The sequence below is a fragment of the Eulemur rufifrons genome, chromosome 8 (assembly GCF_041146395.1).
Source record: "Eulemur rufifrons isolate Redbay chromosome 8, OSU_ERuf_1, whole genome shotgun sequence".
Taxonomy (NCBI): Eukaryota; Metazoa; Chordata; class Mammalia; order Primates; family Lemuridae; genus Eulemur; species Eulemur rufifrons.
The window spans coordinates 57,491,478-57,512,343 of NC_090990.1; the positions used below are offsets into that span (position 1 = coordinate 57,491,478).

At 35.9% G+C, this 20,866-nt stretch overlaps 1 protein-coding gene across 1 annotated transcript in view; it reads left to right on the forward strand.

Moving 5' to 3' along the window:
- TNNI3K (TNNI3 interacting kinase) overlaps nucleotides 1-20,866 on the forward strand; it is a 284,808-nt gene that overhangs the window by 189,501 nt on the left and 74,441 nt on the right. The window contains exons 18-21 of the mRNA XM_069478078.1: nucleotides 211-263; nucleotides 592-644; nucleotides 3,318-3,450; nucleotides 17,799-17,908. Of these exons, the coding sequence (XP_069334179.1) occupies nucleotides 211-263; nucleotides 592-644; nucleotides 3,318-3,450; nucleotides 17,799-17,908 (349 nt within the window). The remainder of the gene's footprint in view (nucleotides 1-210; nucleotides 264-591; nucleotides 645-3,317; nucleotides 3,451-17,798; nucleotides 17,909-20,866) is intronic.

A 20,866-nucleotide genomic window follows, 5' to 3' on the forward strand; every position in this document is an offset into this window, starting at 1 on the left:
GTAGGAATTCTTTATACTTTCAATGTTAGAACATGATCATATTTTATAAATATCTCATTTGAATTAACAAAATGAGGAAAATTGGAGTTAGCTTTTTGGAGCCCATTTAATCTTTGGGGTAAATAAATGATGCCTCTTGTCCTCTTCCTGGAAGAGCCAATTGGATTAGGAAATAGTAAAGCTTACTCAAAGTCTACTTTTGTTTTACAGTCACAATATTCTTCTTTATGAGGATGGGCACGCTGTGGTGGCAGATTTTGGAGGTGAGATTTCCATGAGTAACACTCCAAGTGACATCTATTTCTTTCTTCATTCTTAGTTGGTGCCTGATTATTGTACGAAGAATCTGAAAATGGATTTTACGCTGACAGCTATATGCCTTTAAGCCATTCAGATTTTAATGACCCTAAATTTTGAAAGTCTATCATTTATACCTATTTTTTTTCTTCTTTGATATCCCCAGCCAAGAGAAAGGAAGTGAGAATTTGAATAAGACAGAGGTTTCTTGAGGTTTCAAAATTTTAGCTGTGTTCTTTGACCTTAGTTTTGAGATATTTCCTTTGATATGAATTTGTTTTCTCTTTCCTTCAGAATCAAGATTTCTACAGTCTCTGGATGAAGACAACATGACAAAACAACCTGGGGTTTGCTGCTGCTTGTGTTTCCTATAATTATAAACCAATTAAAATGTGTAAACTCAGCATGAGAGGAAGAAAGATGAGAGCAGCTTTAACTGGAAGAAATGTCATTGTCTCAGTGGCAGGATAATGTCTTATGTTTTTATCTTTAGTAAGCTCCCAAAATAACTATTTCAAGGCTCTGCAAGAAAGAGAAATAGATAAGATATATATTTGGAAAGTGTTACAGACAAAATAATACAGAGTACGTTTCAAATAGAACTGAAAACTACATGGTGGGCATGGATCACTTCATATTTAGATCATCTTACTACTTATAGTAACATTTAATAGGTAACTAACTATAGTATATATATTATAATTACATAATTATGTATAATATAAAATAGATGCTCATCAGCATCTATTAACTATTCATAGTTCTCCACTTTAACATTATAAGGCAATAGGTAGTATAGCCAAGTATGAATGTTTAAGTAAAATGTAAATTAGAACATCTGAAGCAAGGATAGTTGTACTCAAAACGCCTGCAATTAAATTCATTACCTGCCCTCTCCTTCACTTCCTCAACCCTTCTCCCCTCCCCACACACCCCCCAAAAAGTACACTTCTCCTTCTGGACTACCTGTGATAACTAATTACCCAAGCTTGGAGTAATTTTTCATTCCTTCCCTTTCCTGCTTCTGCTTACATATTACTCAATCACTTTTTCTCTCTTTTTTTTTAAGCTCCTCCAAACCTTTTAAACCTCACATTTACCACTGCCTCAGTGGAAACCCTCATCACCTCTTTGCTAGACTACTGCACTAGGTTTCTAATTTCAGTCCTCCTTCCAGTACATTCTTTGTAAATCAGCTAAATAGTGCTATTCAGACAATTCCCTTCCTCTTATAAACCATCTACCGTGCCCCACTATCTACAGGCAAAAGTCCAAATTCCTTTGCCTGGCAGCCTCCTGCCCTCCCCAGTCTGGCCCCAGGCCCCCTCTGTGACCTGCTCTTTCACCATCTTTAACCATAAATTTCCTCAAGTCCCCTGTGCCCCAGCACAAAAACCACCTGGCTATCCCCAAACATGCTATTTACTTTTCCACTCCATGATTTTGCCAGCGTGGTATCCTCAGCCTGGAAAGCCCTCTGCTGCACCCCACCTGGATGAAATCTACTCATTTCACAAGGCTCAGGCAAATTTTAGCCATTTTAAACAGGTTCCCATCTATAACCTGCCCCACACCCCCACACACACTCTTTTCTCTCTGTGCTTTTGTATGACTTTGCACTATTAGTTTGCACACATATTTATTCATTTACTAAACATATATTGAGGTTTGGGCATTATGCAAAAGGACAGGAATGCAAAACATGAATAAAAACCTAGTCCTTAACCTCAAGAAGTTCATTTTCTAAGTGGAGAAAACACAGTAGTAAGCAGATAGATTTAAAGCAGTGTGTAAATTCAGTGATTGAAGAATTACATAAGATTACCATAATCAGAATACAGATATTCTTGAAAAGCTGAAATTTTGCATGATTTCAAAATAAGGTAGACATTTCAAAAGAATTATCAGCAGCCAGCACTACACATGAGATTTCAGTAAAAGTAATAAAAGAATAATGGTTTTGTTCAGTATACATACAAAGGTGTTTAGCAAAGTTCATTGATAAGATAGGGAGCCATGGGATTTTAGAGGTGAAAGGGGCTTACTCCTCTCTTTTGCTCTTGATGCATTAATGTTTAAGTAAAAACATTAGGTCCAGGGAGCATAAGAGAATTGCCCAGAGCTGCTCAGTCAGTGGTGGAGCCAGAACTAGAATTTTCATCTCCTAACTCAAAGACTAATATTCTGTACCCTAAACTACAAACAAATGAATTTTATGCATTTGCATCCCAGAATGGAAACTAATTTTTTAAACTGAAGAATATGTAATTGCAAATGAAAAGAATGTAAATAATGCCATTCAAACAGAGGGTAGAACTTTGTACAGAGAAACTTGTAATATTTGACAGGGTTTTTTTTTTTTTTCCTGGAATATTGCACAAACAGCATTCAGAAATAGCACATCTGGGCAAACAAAGAAAATAAGACAGACCTGAGCCTGATGGTGATAAATCTACTTCATAGAGATATTCTGGGCACTCCTCTATAGCCCTTTCTCTCCTTAGCCGTGAGAGCACTATTTATGGGCCTAATTTAGTAACTTCCTAAATTATAACCTGAAGACTTAAAGGAGGTGCCTCCCACGGTGTGTGATTCACTCCCAGGGAGGCCTAGGGTCCCTGGATAAATCTATGGTTGGCTATTCTGAAGCATGTAAGGCTTCTAAGGAGAAAGACGCTCACAAACAAAAAACGCTGCTGTTGTGACAATCATTTTATAAGAGGCAGAGCTACTTGATGATTGATATTTGTGTAATTTTTGGGGGAAGAATTATGAATTTTATGACCTTCCAATGATTAAAAAAGATGTCCTTTGAGAAACTGAAAAACCACAGTAAACAAACTAAGTATGTATATAAAGAAATTTATTGCAGACATGGAGGGCAATACCAATGTTATTTTACATTTCTGTTTTGAGAACATTGAGAGAACACTTAACAAATCCTCACTAAGAAAATACTACTCTGCCGAAGAAGAGCTAAGCATTTGGTAAATGGCTTGTGAATGTTTACTGATGCACAGAACCTCCGCTGGATGGCTCCTGAGGTGTTCACGCAGTGCACTCGGTACACCATCAAAGCTGACGTCTTCAGCTACGCTCTGTGTTTGTGGGAACTTCTCACCGGCGAAATTCCATTCGCTCATCTCAAGCCCGGTAAGACATGCTGCAATTAAATCAAAGTTTTCCTGTTTCCTAAAGTTCATTGCATTTTAACAACCTCAAGAAATATTTTTTTCCCAAAATGATCATTCTCAGTGGGATGACAAGGGAGGCGTTAAGTAAACAATCTAAAATTGTTGTAAGGTGTGTGCACAATCCAGAAAACTTAATGACTTAATGCTATGATTTCAGACACAGGCACACAGAAGTGTAGGTATATCTTGTTAAAGCTTAGGGCTTTGATTTATTTGTTGTTAATAAAACAAGCCAATGACTATGGCTACATGATATGTGGGGCCAAATAAAGTGGACAATGAAATATTTATTGAGATTAGATTTTAGAATTGTGCTTTTAATATGTAAATAGGAATAGGAAAGTAGCAACACAAAATAACCTATTAGTGCTGTTCTCTGCTTATCACATTATTCAAAAGAAAATTGATTTTCTTAATAATTTTGTATTTATATAAGGGATTTATTCCAAAACTGGAGCATGGTGAGTAAGTCTAATTTCCATTGATGATATACATTATACTCTGCTTACATGCAGAAAGTAAAGGTGAGCAATGTAATCACGGGCAATATGTACACATATTTTTGGTTTAAAGTAAACTGTATCTGCATATGTTTCCATTTTATTTGGATTGCTCTCATATCTTGCCACAGTAGACAAGAATCTCTGTAAGGACTTTGCATACCTAGAACTTAGTATGCTTGAAAAGTAGTTGTCAAGTGAAATCACAAATAAATTTTAAATTAATTATATTCATTTAATATAACTAAATTATAGTAAATATAATTTATTTAATTTAGCTCCCAATGATCACCTGTACCAATATCTCAAAAGGATAAAGTCAAAAAGGATGTTAGTTAAACATCCTTTTTAACAAGTTAGAAGTCTTAACCAGCATCACAATATGTATTGGTACTCATGTACAGACCAACACAGTACTGGAAATCCTAGCGAGAGCAATCAGGCAAGAGAAAGAAATAAATTGGAAAACAGGAAGTCAAACTATCCCTATTTGCTGAGGATATGATCTGATATCTAGAAAACCCCAAAGATTCCTCCAAAAGACTCCTACAATTAATAAAAAATTTCAGTAAAGTCTCAGGTTACAAAATTAATATACACAAGTCAGTAGCATTTCTGTACACTAATAGCAGTCAAGCAGAGAGTCAAATCAAGAACTCAATGCCATTTACAATTGCTTCAAAGAAAATAAAATATATAGTAATATATTAACCAAAGAGGTGAAAGATCTCTACAAGGAGAAATGCAAAACATTGATGAAAGAAATCATAGAGGACACACAAAAATGGAAAAGCATGCATGCACATGGATTGGAAGAATCAATATTGTTAAAATGTCCGTACTGCCCAAAGTGATTTACAGATTCAATGCAATTCCCATCAAAATACCAATATCATTTTTCACGAAACTAGAAAAAACAATCCTAAATTTCACATGGAATCCAAAAAGAGCACAAATATCCAAAATAATCCTAAGTAAAAATAACAAATTAAGAGGCATCACGTTACCAGATTTCAAATTATACTACAAGGCTGTAGTAACCAAAAGAGCATGGTGCTGGTATAAGGGTAGAGACGAAGGTCAATGGAACAGAATAGAGAATCCCAGAAATAAAACCATATAGCTACAACCAACTGATTTTTTACAAAGAAGACAAAAACATACACTGGGGAAAGGACACCCTATCCAATAAATGGTGCTGAGAAAATTGGATAGTCTCATGCAGAAGAATGAAACTGAATTCCTGTCTTTCACCATATATAAAAAAATTAACTGAAGATGGATTAAAGACTTAAATGTAAGACCTGAAACTATAAAAATTCTAGCAGAAACATGGGAAAAACTCTTCTGGACATTGCCCTTGGCAAAGAATTTATCACTAAGACCCCCAAAGCAAACACAGTAACAATATGCTGCATTTATTGGTAATTCATTCTTTTTTTTTTTTTTTTGAGACAGAGTCTCACTCTGTCCGCCCTAGTGGAGTGCAGTGGCATCATCGTACATATCTCGCTGCAACCTCGAAGTACTGGGCTCAAATGATCCTCTTGCCTTAGCTTCCTGAGTAGCTGGTACTACAGGTGCATGCCATAACACCTAGCTAATTTTTCCATTTTTAGTAGAGGCAGGGTCTTGCTCTTGCTTAGGCTGGTCTCAAACTCCTGAACTCAAGCAATCCTCCTGCCTCAGCCTCCCAGAGTGCTAGGATTACAGGCGTGAGCCACCACACCCAGCCATCAGTAATTTATTCTTTTTCACTGCTGTGTAGTAGTCCATATTGTAGCTGTGACTCAATTTGTTTATGCATACACAAGTTTATGATCATTCGAGTTAATCTCACTTTTAGGCTGTTATGAATAAACTTACTAAAATAACTTAGGTCTTTGTGTGGTTGTTTTTATTTCTTTTGGATAAATGCATAACAGATGGATTACTACACCTTATGATGAGCTTTCCCAAGGTGCCTATACCATTATGGATTTCCAGCAGTAGTCTATGAGAATTTCAGTTGTTTCATATCCTTGCCAGCATTTGCATTGTCTTTTTTTTTTTTTTGAGATAGAGTCTCGTTTTGTTGCCCGGGCTAGAGTGAGTGCCATGGCATCAGCCTAGCTCACAGCAACCTCAAACTCCTGGGCTTAAACGATCCTACTGCCTCAGCCTCCCGAGTAGCTGGGACTACAGGCATGCGCCACCATGCCTGGCTAATTTTTTCTATATGTATATTTTAGTTGGCCAGATAATTTCTTTCTATTTTTAGTAGAGATGGGGTCTCGCTCTTGCTCAGGCTGGTCTCGAACTCCTGAGCTCAAACAATCCACCTGCCTCGGCCTCCCAGAGTGCTAGGATTACAGGCGTGAGCCACCGTGCCCGGCCATGTCTTTTTGAAAATATATGTACTTAGCCATTTTAGTGGGGAGCATGTGGTATATCATTATGCTATTATTTTACATTTCTTTAATGACTAACAATATTGATAATATTTTCAAGTGCTTATTTGCTATCCATATATCTTTTGTGAAATAGTTGTTCAAAATTGTCTTATAATGTAGTTGTAAAAGTTCTTAGATTCTAGGTAGAAGTCCTTCACCTATTATGTGTTTTACAAGGAATTTCCTATAATCTGTAACTTGTTTTTTCATATTCTTATCATTGTCTTTCAAAGAGCACAAGTTTTTAATTTCAATGCAGTCCATCTTCTAAAATTTTAAATTAATTTTTCTGTGTCCTATCTAAAATATTTTTGCCTCACCCAAGACCACAAAAAATTCCACCTGTGCTTTCTTATAGAAGTCTTATAGGTTTAGGTTTTATATTTATAAGATTCATTTTGAGTTCTTTTTTAATAGTATAGGTTGAATTTGTCATTCTTTTATTTATATTTATTTATCTTTTTTTTAATATGGATGTCCAATTGTTTCAGCATGATTTGTTGAAAAAACTGTCCTTTCTTCATTAAATCACTTGGTACCTTTGTTAAAAATCAGATAACCATATATGTGTGTATTTATTTTTGACTCTATTATATTCTATTGATTATATGTCTACCCTTACATCAATAATACACTACCTTGATATCTTATAGTAAGTATTTAAATCAGGTAATCAGTCAATTGCTTTGTCTATTTAGGTATTTTTGCTTTTCTACATAAATTTTAGAATCAGATTGTCTATTTCTACCAAAAAAAAAAAAAACTTGAAATTTTGACTGGATTGCATTGAATCTGTAGATCAGTCTGAGAAAAATAGACATCATAAGATGTAAAGTCTTCTGCTCAATAAACATAGTATATCTCTCTCTTCATTTAGGTCCTCTTTAATTTCTGTCATCAATGTATTTTGTACCTTTTACCATCAAACTTTGCACATATTTTTAGAGTTCTCTCTATATATTTTGTGGGTTTTGATACTATTGGAAATGTTATTTTTAAAAAAGTCAATGTCCAATGTTTCTTTTTTAGTATATAGAAACATAATTAATTTTTTGGGGGGGAGACAGAGTCTCGCTCTGTTGCCCGGGCTAGAATGCCATAGCATCAGCCTAGCTCACAGCAACCTCAAACTCCTGGGCTTAAGCGATCCCCCTGCCTCAGCCTCCCAAGTAGCAGGGACTACAGGCATGCACCACCATGCCTGGCTAATTTTTTCTGTATATATTTTTAGTTTTCCAGCTAATTTCTTTCTATTTTTAGTAGAGACATGGTCTTGCTCTTGCTCAGGCTGGTCTCGAACTCCTGACCTCGAGCGATCCTTCCGCCTCGGCCTCCCAGAGTGCTAGGCGTGAGCCACTGCGCCCGGCCTATAATTAATTTTTTATAACAACATGGTACCCTACAAACTTGCTAAATCCACTTATCCTTTCTAGTTCCTTTTTTGTATATTCTTTGGGATTTCTAATACCTAGATGCTTATGTGATCTTGTGAATAAAGAAACTTTTATTTCTTTCTTCCCAATCTCTATGTCTTTATATCTTTTTCTTGCCTTCTTGCACAGGCAAGGACTCCCAGGTTGAATAGAAGTAATAAAGTATATACCTCATAGGTATTTCTCAGTTTCACCCATCACTACCCTGGTTCAAACTCTCGGTTTTACCACTTAAATTTCTGAAACTGCCTTTGGCTATTTTCCCTTTGTTTAGTCTTATTCCCCCTCCCTCTCCAATCTCTACACATCTGCTGAAATGGTATCTTTAAAAAATAAACCTGATTATGTCACCATTGCTTAAAGTTATCTTATGGCTTCCGATATTCTTGGGATTAATTTTCAAAATTTTTGTTATATCCTACAAGACTCTACCTGATCCTATACCTCTGATCTTACTCGTACCATTTTGAATTTCGTCTGGCCTCTAGGCCTTTTCAAGAGTTCTGTTTCCTTAGTAAGTGCAATTAATGATGACTACCACAAAAATGCTATGAGGATTAAATGAGATTGAAGTTTCTGACTGAACTTTGTAAATTAGAAACTCTCTGCAACTGTAAGGGAAAAGTGTAATACAAGGTCAAGTCTTCCTATGATTCTATACTTGAGTGGCATTCTCATTCTCTAGGAAGCCCAGATATAATAGAAATCTCAAATTCATCCTTGACTCTTCTCCTTCTTGACTTTTTTTAAGGGATGTGGTCTTGCTCTGTCACCCCAGACTGCAGCGCAGTGGCATGATTATAGTAAACTGTGGTCTCGAATTCCTGGGCTCAAGCGATCCTCCCACCTCAGCCTTAAAGGCACGAGCCACCACACCAGGTTCCCACTCTGTATCTCTCAAATACATCCACTTATCTCCATCTCCACTGCTACTTCCTTATTTCACATGTAGAATACTGCACAGTATCTTAAATAGTATCCCGTCGTCAGTTTTGCTCATCATCTTTTTCTCCACCAGTCACTAGATTTAGCTTTCTAAAAATTCGGTTTGATCATATGGCTTTCCTCACTTAAAATCCCCAATGTTTTTTCTTTGCTCTTAAGATAAAAACAAGATTTCTTAAAACAATCTACAAAGCCCCTCCTGATTACGTCCCTGCCTTCCTCCCTAGATCTCCTTCTTGCCACATGCAGCCTGTCATCTGTAGTCATCCCAACCACAGGGAACTATTTCATTTCCCCAGCGTGTTCCCTCTCACCTCCATGTCTCTGTGCATAGGAGTCTCTTTGTCAGAGACACTCTGCCCCACTATCATCATACTAACTCCAATTTACTTTTACATCTTAGCTTAAATATAACGTCTTCAAAAAAATCTTTCTTAATGCTCCAATATCAAGTTAACTGCAGTTTCATCCATATCCCAAGCTACCATTTATCATAGTATTTATCATATTTTACCCACATAGTTTTGCAATTTTCTCTACTCCATTATGCTTTGCCAATTATAAAATTAATATTTCAAGGGGATAAAGACCCCCCTTTCTCATGGACCCCCATAAATATTTACTCTTTTTAGAGGGAGAATATTATTTAATAAAAAAAAGTTAAAAGTCTTGCCTAAGAATAACTTGATTCCACTATCCTAGATATTAAAATGTGTAGTACTTTATTGGAAAGAAAGTTTGTTTATGATAGATGCTGAATTTTTTAAAGTTGGACAGTTACCATGAATCAAGAAACAAGATGGCTAATATCATTGCAGTGGTTAGGCAATCTAGCATATGTTCAGCAATAAATTATGTGAAGCATCAGATTCAATATAAGCTACATATTAGCCATTTACAATGAGGAGCAAATCCATGACTACAGTGTGAGACAGCATTATCAATTATGGTAGTAGCAACATTTCTAGAGCTCATCCTTCTGTATTTAGCAGCAGACTACCTCCTGGGAGAAATATAAAAGTAGAACACCAATATTAGCATTGACTCCTACACAAGTGATAAGTAAATGTTCAGAAGATCTTAAAGTTAGGGTCTCTTTTGCATAGTATACATTCAAATTAACTTGATAATCTCAAGTTTAGAAAGAACTGAGAATCCATCACATCTACCACCTTAAAGGTCAAAGTAAAGAAGGGTCAAATTAAAGGGCCAGGGGAAGCACGCAAACGATCAAAGTAGAACAGTGTGATGAATAGGAAATCACGTGGTCTGTCAAGGGGACAGCTGCTACCCAGCTCTATCCAAATAGTGATGAGCAGGAATGTAAGTCTGCCTGCTCACTGTTACCATATCAATTAATTTCTGTTTGTTTGTTTAGAAATATACACATTTTTCAATGTTAGCAATTTATGCAATTTTTTAAAGAAAAAACATTTTGTAAGCTGACACTGTAGGGGCTAAAGAGAATTGGCATAATGTAGAACAGCATGAGTCTTGCAACTTTGTGCAAATAACTTAACCTACCTATACCTCAGTTTATTTTTTAAACTGGCATAATAATAGGACCTACCCCAAAAGGTTGAAGCAGTGGTTAACAATAGTAAACACTCAATAAATGTTAGCTATTATTATTATCTTTAGGCCACCATTAAGCACTTCCTATGGGCCAAGAACTGTGCTAGAGTAAGAGTAAAATGCAGAGGAATAAGGCACTCAAACTACTCATAGTGAAGAGGGGGAGTGAAAAGTACGATCAGCAGAATAAGTACCAACTAGAGAGAAGCACAGAGAAGCACAGAGTACTAAGGAGACTAGAGGAGGTAAAAGGCTATCAGGAAAGGATTGTTAGAGCAGATGATACCTGAACTGCATCTTAAAAAGATGACTTCTAATTAAATAGGTAAACAGTGGGGAGGTGGGGAAGGTGTTCCAGAAGAAAGCAGTATTAGCAAGGTCCACAGGCATGACAAATTCACAAATAATTCATTCAGTACGAATGAATCAGAAAACACAAAGGCATCAGTCACAAGACAGATTGTATATGTAAAATTCAAGCTAGATGGAGAAAATCCTTGTATAATGCAAGGTTATCCAGAGAAACAGAAGCAATAGGATACATATATTTAGATATATAAGAGGGGATTTATTGTGGGAATTGGCTCCTACCATTATGAAAGCTGAGAAGCCCTGTAACATGCCATTCGCAAACTGGAGAACCAGGCAAGTGGTGCTGCACTTCAGCCTCAGTCCAAAGGCCTGGGCATCAGGAGGGCCGCTGGTTTAAATTCCAGAGTCTGAAGGCCCAAGAACCTGAAGTTCTGATCATGAGAAGATGGATGTCCCCTCCAAAAGAGAGAGCTAATTCACCCTTCCTCTGCCTCTTTGCTCTATCAGGACACTCAGGGGTTGGATGATGTCTGCACACATTGAAGAAGGCAGATATTCTTTACTCAGTCTACTGACTCAAATGTTCTCTCTTCTGGAAACACTCTCACACACATACCCAGAAATAAGGTTTTTCTATCTATCTGGGTATCCTTAGCCCATTCAAGTTGACATATGAGATTAACCATCACAGGCCTTGTGTGTGTCAACAATGGATGTCACTGCAGAATTTCAAGGGATATAGTATAATTCTATTACTATTCTAGAATGTCCCCTCCTGTTAAAAAATGAAGGCTGGATTGGAGAAGTTTAAAACCAGAAGCAAGAAGACCATTTCTTCTAGAAGAAATATCTATGATATTAATTGGAGTAATAGCTTTGGAAGAGAAAGGAGGTTGGTTTGGGAAGATTTTGATAGGACTTCATAATGGATTGAGGTGGGGGCAAAAGGGAGAGAGAGGAGTCAAGGGTGACTTCTAGGCTTCTGGCTTACCCAGCAGGATAATGACAGATACAGGAAAAGGAGCAGATTTGTGAGAGAAATGATGAGATTAGGAGGGGAAGGAGCCAAGGTGTGAAGCCAAGCAGAGAGAAAAGCACCAGGCAAGATGAAAAAAGAGCTGGTACAACTTGGCAAACAAGAGCTGTCCTGGATACATTTTAGAGAAAAAAATCAACACCTGCCTCCTACATTTTATTCCTCTCTTAGGCTTGTCTCCTCTGATAAATCATGAGAAACTAAAGAAGAAAGCTGGGATGAATTAATCTATCAATATGTATTTTATCCAATCTCTTTCCCTTATAACCAGGTATCCAATTTTGTGGCTTACTTTCAGATTATAGTCTGGGGCCAAAAAAGAGAGCCTCTTGTTTTTCTTTTATTTTCCTGTGTGATGCCAGCTGGTTCACAAGGAGACTCAACTCTGTATCCTGGGATTCCTTAATGCCAGGCTCAAACTAAGTCTGGGATGTAGCAGCAAATTGAGAACATATGCCAATTTATGCTAGCCAGGTTTTGGTGAGACTTTATACTGAGACTTTAACTCAGAGTTGCAAACTGGAAGTCCAGGAGCCAAAGATGGCTTGTAGACATTTTTGCCTCCTGTGTATTTTTTAAAAATCTGAATAAAAGTACCTTTAGAAACAAAGCTATTCCACAGGTCTCATATTGATAGACATTTGAGTCTGCTACTCCTCCTCAAATATTAGATAATTGTGTTCTTCTTCATATTTGATTAGGATCCTAAAGCATCATGAATATAATAATAACCTCAAAGGGTATAAGCACACTGATGATGTGGACTGTGCTTTGACAAGTGGTAGGAAAATAGGAGTGAGCTAAAGTTCTGAAACCCCATGTTTGTTGTGCCAATCTTTATCAGTTTATCACTGAGAAGAGCTGAGCCAACCAATCATTACACAGATCACTGGAAAGATCAAATCAGTCCAATAGATGGTGATATTTCTGTGATATTAACATTCCAATACTTCATTACACTGACAAAGATTGCAATGAGAACAGACAATGGAGCAAATTAATCTATTCTTCTGACAGTATGTAATGAGAATGGGATGTGGTTTAAAAAATTAAGCCATTCTTAGTGCAATCTCAAGATTACAATCTCATGGTCTCTCTCAGATGTTATATACTCTGGTGATACATCATTGAAAAGTGTCAGTTTAACAAAGAATGTGTCTCAGCTCTTTCCAGGATGGTAGAACACACTTGCTTTGTCTCACCACAGCCCTGGACATTAAAAGCAATGAAATAGAATCAGTTGTGTTTTTCAGAACACACATACACACAATCAAAATTGAAAAAAAAAAATTCTGGCGATTTTTATCTTAGTCAAAACTTACTAACAAAATATTGTACTTTATTACTCTCTTTTTATCTTTTTAATATGAGAATGCCTAGATTTAATTTTATAAAATAGAAAATGGTGAGAGGCTACTTTAAGAATTCAGAATCTAGTACTAATTTATCCATAAGCAGGGTATAGATAATTAAGTTCATCATGGAGAGCTGCATCATCATCCTCTCCATAATAGCCGTATTGCATTATGGGCTGAGCCTTATGACAGATGAGACAGTTTGTAGCCTTAAAATTTGCAGTAACTCAATGTAATAGTGTTATTCACAGCCAAAGAGAACCTCAAAATGACCTAAGATTTCTGGTATTCTAAACAGAACAGAAAACATGCCATGAGGTTTTTGATATTTAGTTCTCTAGTTCAGACTAAAAGGAATCAGTAAGACCCTAAGATCTGTAGATGATAGTAATAAAAGCAACAACACCGATAACACTTGCTGAGAGCCAACAATGTGCCAGGGTGCTCTGTATTATCTCCTTTAATCCTAATAACCACCTGCAACTTAGGTTCTATTGGGATAAGACATTTGCTCAATGTTATATACTAGTAAAAGATGGAGTCAGGCTTAAACGCACAGCTCCCTGTCCCCAAAGCCCATGCTTGTCACCATTGCACTGTGTCCTCCCTGCTTCATCTTACATTTAGCAAAATTATCACTCACAGAGGAGAATTGGCTTAATGAGCATCTCCCTGAGAGTTTAGAGAAAAGCTAAACCGAAAATTAGGCCTCTAGATTTCCTGAGTAAGGGAATTTCTTAATATGTTGTACTGCTTCAGTTTATAGAAGCCCCCCAAATGTTTTGAACAAAAGATAATATTATTGAGTAAATCTGCCACTAGATCTCAATGATTTACCTAATTATATTGTAACTTAATATTAAACTAAACCATGTTTCTTGATGTCTAGGCATTGTGCTTTGTTCTGAAAACATAATAATGAGTAAGATATTCATTGGCATTAATCCCTCATCTTCATTCATTCATTCATTCAATAAATGTTTACTGAGTCCAATATACCAGAATCTGTATTATGGTCTAGTCAGATAATATTTTGAACTATTTCATTTATTGATTTATTCACTGCATACTTTTTGAATACCTGCTAGTTGCCAGTTATGATGCTAGGCACAGGCACAGTGGTAACAAGACACAATCCCTGACCTCAAGGAGCTTATAATGTATATGCAAAGGCAAGCAAGTAAATAGGAAATTAAATATAACACATGCTACGATAGTACAGCATGCTGTGGGAGTACATAGGAAAGGCACCCAAAGAGAGTCAATCTAAGCTGAGACCTAAATGACAGTAGATGTTATGAAGGAAAACAGAGTAGGGAAGAGCATTCCAAGCAAAAGGAATCAAATTTTAGAATTTACAATTGAACCATAAAAAGCAGTGAAAAATTCAGTCATTCATTTGTTTATAATTATTCATTAATTTACCAAATTTCATTGAAAAAAATAACACCAAATTTTTTCTTTGTCTATTATCACTTACATAAAACATTCAATACATTTTGACATATGAATAAATGAATGAGGGTTATTACATGTTGTATTGAATATCTATTGTGTAACTCACTAGTCTATTCTTTTGAGAAATAACACTGGCAATCTCTATTCACATCTCTTCTTTTTATGATAAAGTATTGATAAACAATGAAGAACTTGAATCCACAAATTGACACCATAGTTACATAGACCCTTGAGGCTGACTCATGAAATTGTGTTTAACTCAAGTCTTGTTATTCAGGATAACAGGAGTGAGAACTATGCTCTGGAATTGTGCTATCCAATATGAGAACCACTAATCATAACTATTTACACTGAAATTTATATTAACTGAAATTAAACAAATTAAAAGTTCAACTTCTCAATCATATTAGCCACATTTTAAGTTCTCAAAAGCCTTATGCTACTATATTTAACAGTACAGAGAACATTTTTATCATTGCAGAAAGTTCTATTAGTCCTGTTCTAAAATTTAGATTATAAGTTTTACTAAATGATTGATAATTATCACAGGATAGTGTTGAAAGAATAATAGTTGCTCATTAAATAGTTATTGATATTTTAAAATTTAGCCTTATTCTTTTTTAATGGCAAAGTTTCATTTGTGAAAGTAGAAACCAGCATTTACATAAATGCTTTAACATATTTTTGTAGTAATCAAGGTAAAAATTTGATTAATGGGCTGACAGTCACTTTCCTGAATCTGTAATACCAGAAAATTTCCGAGCTGTTGGTGTAGTATGGCTGTTTAGGCAGGACTGACAAAACAATCTCAAAGTGACAAATTTCAATTTCATAACCCCTCATGTTGCATTGCCCACTTTCCGGTGGAGGTGCTAATGAGTAGTATCACTGCCAAGAGTGCATAAAGCAAAGGGGAGAAGGAGAAGCCAAGGCTTTGCAGAATCTACTTTGAATAATGAAAAATTAAATATCATTCATCTTAAACTGATTTTCCAGCCACAGTGCCAAGAGGCAAGCAAGTAACTCTATACACTTTATATTGGAATCTAAGAGTTTCATAGGGGGATGATTTCCACCTGCATCTGAATTTAACTCATTTTATGAATAGTCTCTCCTCCACCCATTAGAATGTGTATAATTATTTTAAATGGGTCCACTATACTGGTTTATATAGCTTATAGCTGTACCAGCTCAACAATATCCAAATGATCGTAAGGTAACAAAGTAGAGCAGAGTTAGAAGATCAATTATCACTAAGCATCAGTTTATTAATTTACCTTATTCTAGAAAGAATTAAAAATAGCCAAGAGTAACCAATGAAAGTAATCCAAAATGTTGTTTTGTGATGCAAAAGACACATTTGATAAGTAGTGACACATTTGATAAGCATGAATACAATCTTAACTACAACAAATGAGTGGATATATTTACCTCTCAAGTTAGCAACATCTTTTATAAAATAAGAAAACCTAATTCTGGTGCAGATATGATAACCCTCTCACACACTTGCTGTTGAGAATATAAATTAGTACAACTGTTAGGAAAATTATCAGTATGTACCAAAGTCTTTAAAGTAGTTATGCCCTTTCACATATCATTTTTACACCTCAAAAATATCATAAATGAATAATCTATGAAATAGGGAACCTGTGTTCAAAAAGGTATTCTTTGACATGTTTACACCCAAATTTGAAACAACCTAAAATTGGGAAATGATTAAGTAAATCATGCTAAATGCAGAGTCCTTAAAATATGTTAACAGAGTTTTAATAACATGAGAATATGCTTAATTGCTTGCTTAAATTAATGCTTTAATTTAAGAAAAGAAGAATTACATAATCATATATTGACACAAGCTCAATGATATAGAGACTATATAAGAAATATGCAAAATATTTGAACAATGGTTTTCCCTAAATTATAACATATTATTCTTTCTAATTCTTTTAATTTTCTAAAGTTTTACAAAGAATGTGGTAATTCTACAAATGGCAAAATTAAATAGTCATTCAGAATAATTCATAAAGCAAAATGTTAATTAAATTACATTGCATGTAATTTCACTAGATCTGGAAGTAGATGTATAAACAGAGTTCAATGGGAGTAAATTTTAGTAAAGGAGAGGTAGTGATTGTGGGTTATATCTCAAAAGTCATTAAGATATAGACAGATGTTCACAACACAACAATCTAGAAGACAGGAAGCAGCAATGACCTGGAATTTTATCCTCCCACCAGTACAGAGCAATTTTTCTGAGAAATAAACAGAGCACCATGTGTTGTTTACAGAATATTTTCATTATGATGTGTGCTGAAGAGAGCATAGACTTTGGAACAAAAGACTGCACCAACTAGTTATATATAACATGTTTATAAATTAAAAACTAGTTACACACACACACAAAATTACCTACCTTGTGTGGCTGTTACAAAGATTGAAAGAATTTATGTAGGTATCTACCATGATGCCTGATACAAAATGTATCCAATTGAAGTAGCTACAAGCTTGGCTTCTAAGGGGCTATAGAGATCACTGGTTGCAGAACAGAAAAATATTTAGCCATCAGGAATATACAATGAAGTCTCAAGAATCCCAACACAGACGATGTGGAGTTTGAGATGAGCAATATTCAGAAATCTGTGCAGTCAGGCAGCACTGGGGAATTTGATCAATGAGTAATATTAGCTAAAATAATGGATTTGAAGTGTCTGAGTTTAACAAATAACTTTATAAGCATTAAAAATTAGAATCCCAACATCTTTGTAACCAGTAATAGGATTTAAGCTTAAAAAATATCTATCTTGCCCAAGTGATACAGGTGCTTTCAGAAGTGCGAGGTTCAGCGGTATCCCCTGTTTTGCTATGCACAATATAAGCTCTTCAGCCTGGGATTTATGACATTGTACATTATGTCCAATGGGGCTTTCACCTTTATGAACATCACATACATACATTACACTTCAGACAGACTAAACTCTTTGATCCATGCATGCTCCTTTGTATGTTCCTTTGCTCCTTTGTAAATTTCCTCTGCTCATTATTTTGTTGAATCAGCAGTCAAATGAATGAACAATTAAAAAGATAAACTTACAGTATCAAATTATCCACTGTTTTGCTTAAAGCATTGGGGATAAAAACAGCCTAGAAGTCTCTGAGTCTCTGTTGATGTTGCATACATTAATTTTTGATGCCTTTTTTGTTCATATGTTTCTTGAAATAAACATGTGCATTTCAAACCTGACATGACCATTTGCTTTGCAGCAGCCGCAGCAGCGGACATGGCTTACCACCACATCAGACCTCCCATTGGCTATTCCATTCCCAAGCCCATATCCTCTCTGCTGATGCGAGGGTGGAATGCATGTCCTGAAGTGAGTAATTTTTATTTCCTCTTAGAAAATGTGTTATGGTCAAAATCTGTCACAAATAGTGTAACTCCAAAGTCTACTTTCAGTGTGTATTTTAAGACTGTCAAGGCGGGAAGACTGATTTGCCTTCTGCTCTTTAGTCTCTAATTGCCTCAAGAAGTCTGAGTATCTCATATTTCTTTGCTGCTGCTCTCTGATTTTGAAATGTTTCTCTCAACTGATTAGTAAAAGAGAGACCAGGGTATGACAGATGACTCACAGTCTCATCTCAGCTGCAATTTTATTAACTACGCTTGAGCCACACTTAGTCATTCTCTGAAAAAGGGAACTTGGCACGAGGTGGATTTGGGTTGGCTTTTAACCACGAGGCAGGCCTTCAGGCAAAGACTTTAGGGCAAGTGGTCTTTAGTGGCCTGGGCTCAAGCAGGAGGCAGAAGACCTGGGTCCTAACCCTTCTCTAACTCTCTAAGTGACTGAGTGATAATGTGGATAACAGCATAGGCTCAAATGGAGGGATCAATGTTACAGAAGGAATAAGTAAAGTGGGATATGTAAACAATGAAAAAGAAATTTTTAAGTATGATCATGGATCTAAGAGAGTAGAGAGAAAATAATCACAGAATAAAATCCCATACCATCTGCCTGTAAGAAAGAATTCTTAAGTTTGTAGAGAGGTTAATGTCTGCTTTGTTCTCAGAGATTGACAGAGGAGATCCCACAACTTCTCTCCTGATAATAGGTTGGTCCAGGGTCTAAGAATCCCTCTGCCAGTATATTTTGTTGTATATTAAAGTCCTTGTGTTTTGTCATCAGTCCATCTATTCTTCTGCTCTGAATGGAGGGTGTTAGTTTGCATTCTTCACACTGGAGAGTCTCATACCTAAAGGCCTAATGGTTCTTATTTGTCTAGTCCAAATCATCCTAGTTATTATTGTCCTTTTCTTATACAACCTTGTTTCTGATCCTTCCTAGCCACTTAATCTCTCTTCAACAAAAGAATAGATACAGTGAGGCTGTTCTTATTTCAGTAAATGTCTCACCAAAGGAAAAATAGAATAAGCCCTAGTCCAGATGTTTGGAAGGAGAAAACAAGTTTTTCATTCTGTTTCTAAAGGCAAAACAGAGACCCAGTCAATACCCAATCCTACTTGTGTAGGCAGAAACTCTTACGAAGAAAAATGAAGATTCATATGGGATATGGATTAAGTAAATCAGAGGATAACATTTTCTCCTGACCATTCAATCTGACTTATTTTATGTTTATTTCTGTAGAATCTTCTTTCATTACCAAAATGTTAGCTCCAGAAGAGCAGAAAATTTTTATTTGTTTTGTTTTGTTTGCTGCTATAACCCCAGCACCTAGAACCATACCTAGAAGATGCTCAAAAATATTTGTTGAGTAAATGAATGAATACCACTATTGCTTATCCATGCCTCCGATTTCCACATCTGGATTTTATGTCCAGAAAGTTCCTTCTTGAATATTGTGTGTCCTCAAATAGTTTGGAAAAGCCTTTCCTCATCTTTCAATGTGAGCCTCAGGTATATTTTCTGAGAATAAGTGTGTCAAGCACCTAATCCAGAATTTCCTTCTGTCTGTGGGATGTGAGCTATGTTAAAGTTTAACATAAAATAACAATCAAGGGAATCTCTTTCACATTTATTAACTGACTCTTTTGATTATAGATAAGGGACATGTGAAAGTTTTAGTTTGGAGATAAAAACAAGTCATTGGCAGATTCTAAAAGCACTTTTTTGGGTAGAATGGGCAAATGCTTCAAACAAAACATTGGCAAATGAAAACCAGAAACTGAATAGGGCCAAAGGAAGGTACTATTAAGGAGAAAAAACATACTAAGAGGCCAAAAGTCTATTGCTTAGTGTAAACGTTGTACTGCTAAGCAGTATAATTTATCAGCGTAGAGTCTTTGCTCTGGTGAAGAGTTTCAGGAATAAAGATGAAGAAAAAGCCTACTAAGAAAAAAAAGTCTTCAGCTGGCTGGCAACATCTGCGCTTGTCAGTCAGCTGGGCCCTGGCTTGGCTGTGGTATCCACCTGCTTCTGCACGTGACATGACTGAGTCATCATTACATTGCCCAGTAAGGTCTTCACCATGTCAGTAGGCTGAGTAGTGAGGAAAAAAAAACAATGGGCGATTTTTCATTCTTTTCTTCACCAGTTATTCATTGAGTCCCTACTAGGTAGCGTCCACAGGTAGGTGTGGGGATTCAATGGAAATGTGCTTTCAATGGAGTTTAAGGCCCAGTAGTCATATGGAGATTAATTAATTAAACACATTTATAGTTACATGCCAAGATTAAGGCAGACAAGAGTTTATAAGAACACATACTAAAGGAATACTAAGTAGCAAGTTGGAGGACAAAGAGTTAGGGTAGCTCCCAGAAGTGGTGACACTTGAGCTGAGATCATAAGCATAATACGAGTTTGCTGAATGAAGGATTGGTGAGAGAGAAAAATAGTCCTAGTGAAGAGAACACATGCAAATTCATTGAGAGAAAAGACCCAAGAGAGAGGATTATTAGTCATTGGAACACTGTAGCCACTAAGGAATTAAATTTCTTATACCAGGTACCATTTGAAACAAGTTCATCTTTAGATCTAAGACACTAACACCATGTTATCCTGTTCATTACTTTCTGGGTTATCAACGTCACTACTTATTTTTTCTTTCATGTCTATCTTTACCTCATTCCTTGAATTTGAAGCACAGTATTTTCTCCAGTGCATGTCTTCTTAGTCAAGACTCATAAAGATAGAACATAGAGGACAGTGACAACACCAGCCTCCTGAAAATGTTGGAAAAAAGTACTGATACTTAGGTGGTATCAAATTTTGGAAAGCTCAAAAACTAGAATAGGAAATTTGGACATGAAATTATAGGCAGTTATATGTTATGTTTACCTCTAAAGCAGTGAAAAGATACAATAAATTTTTTTTTTG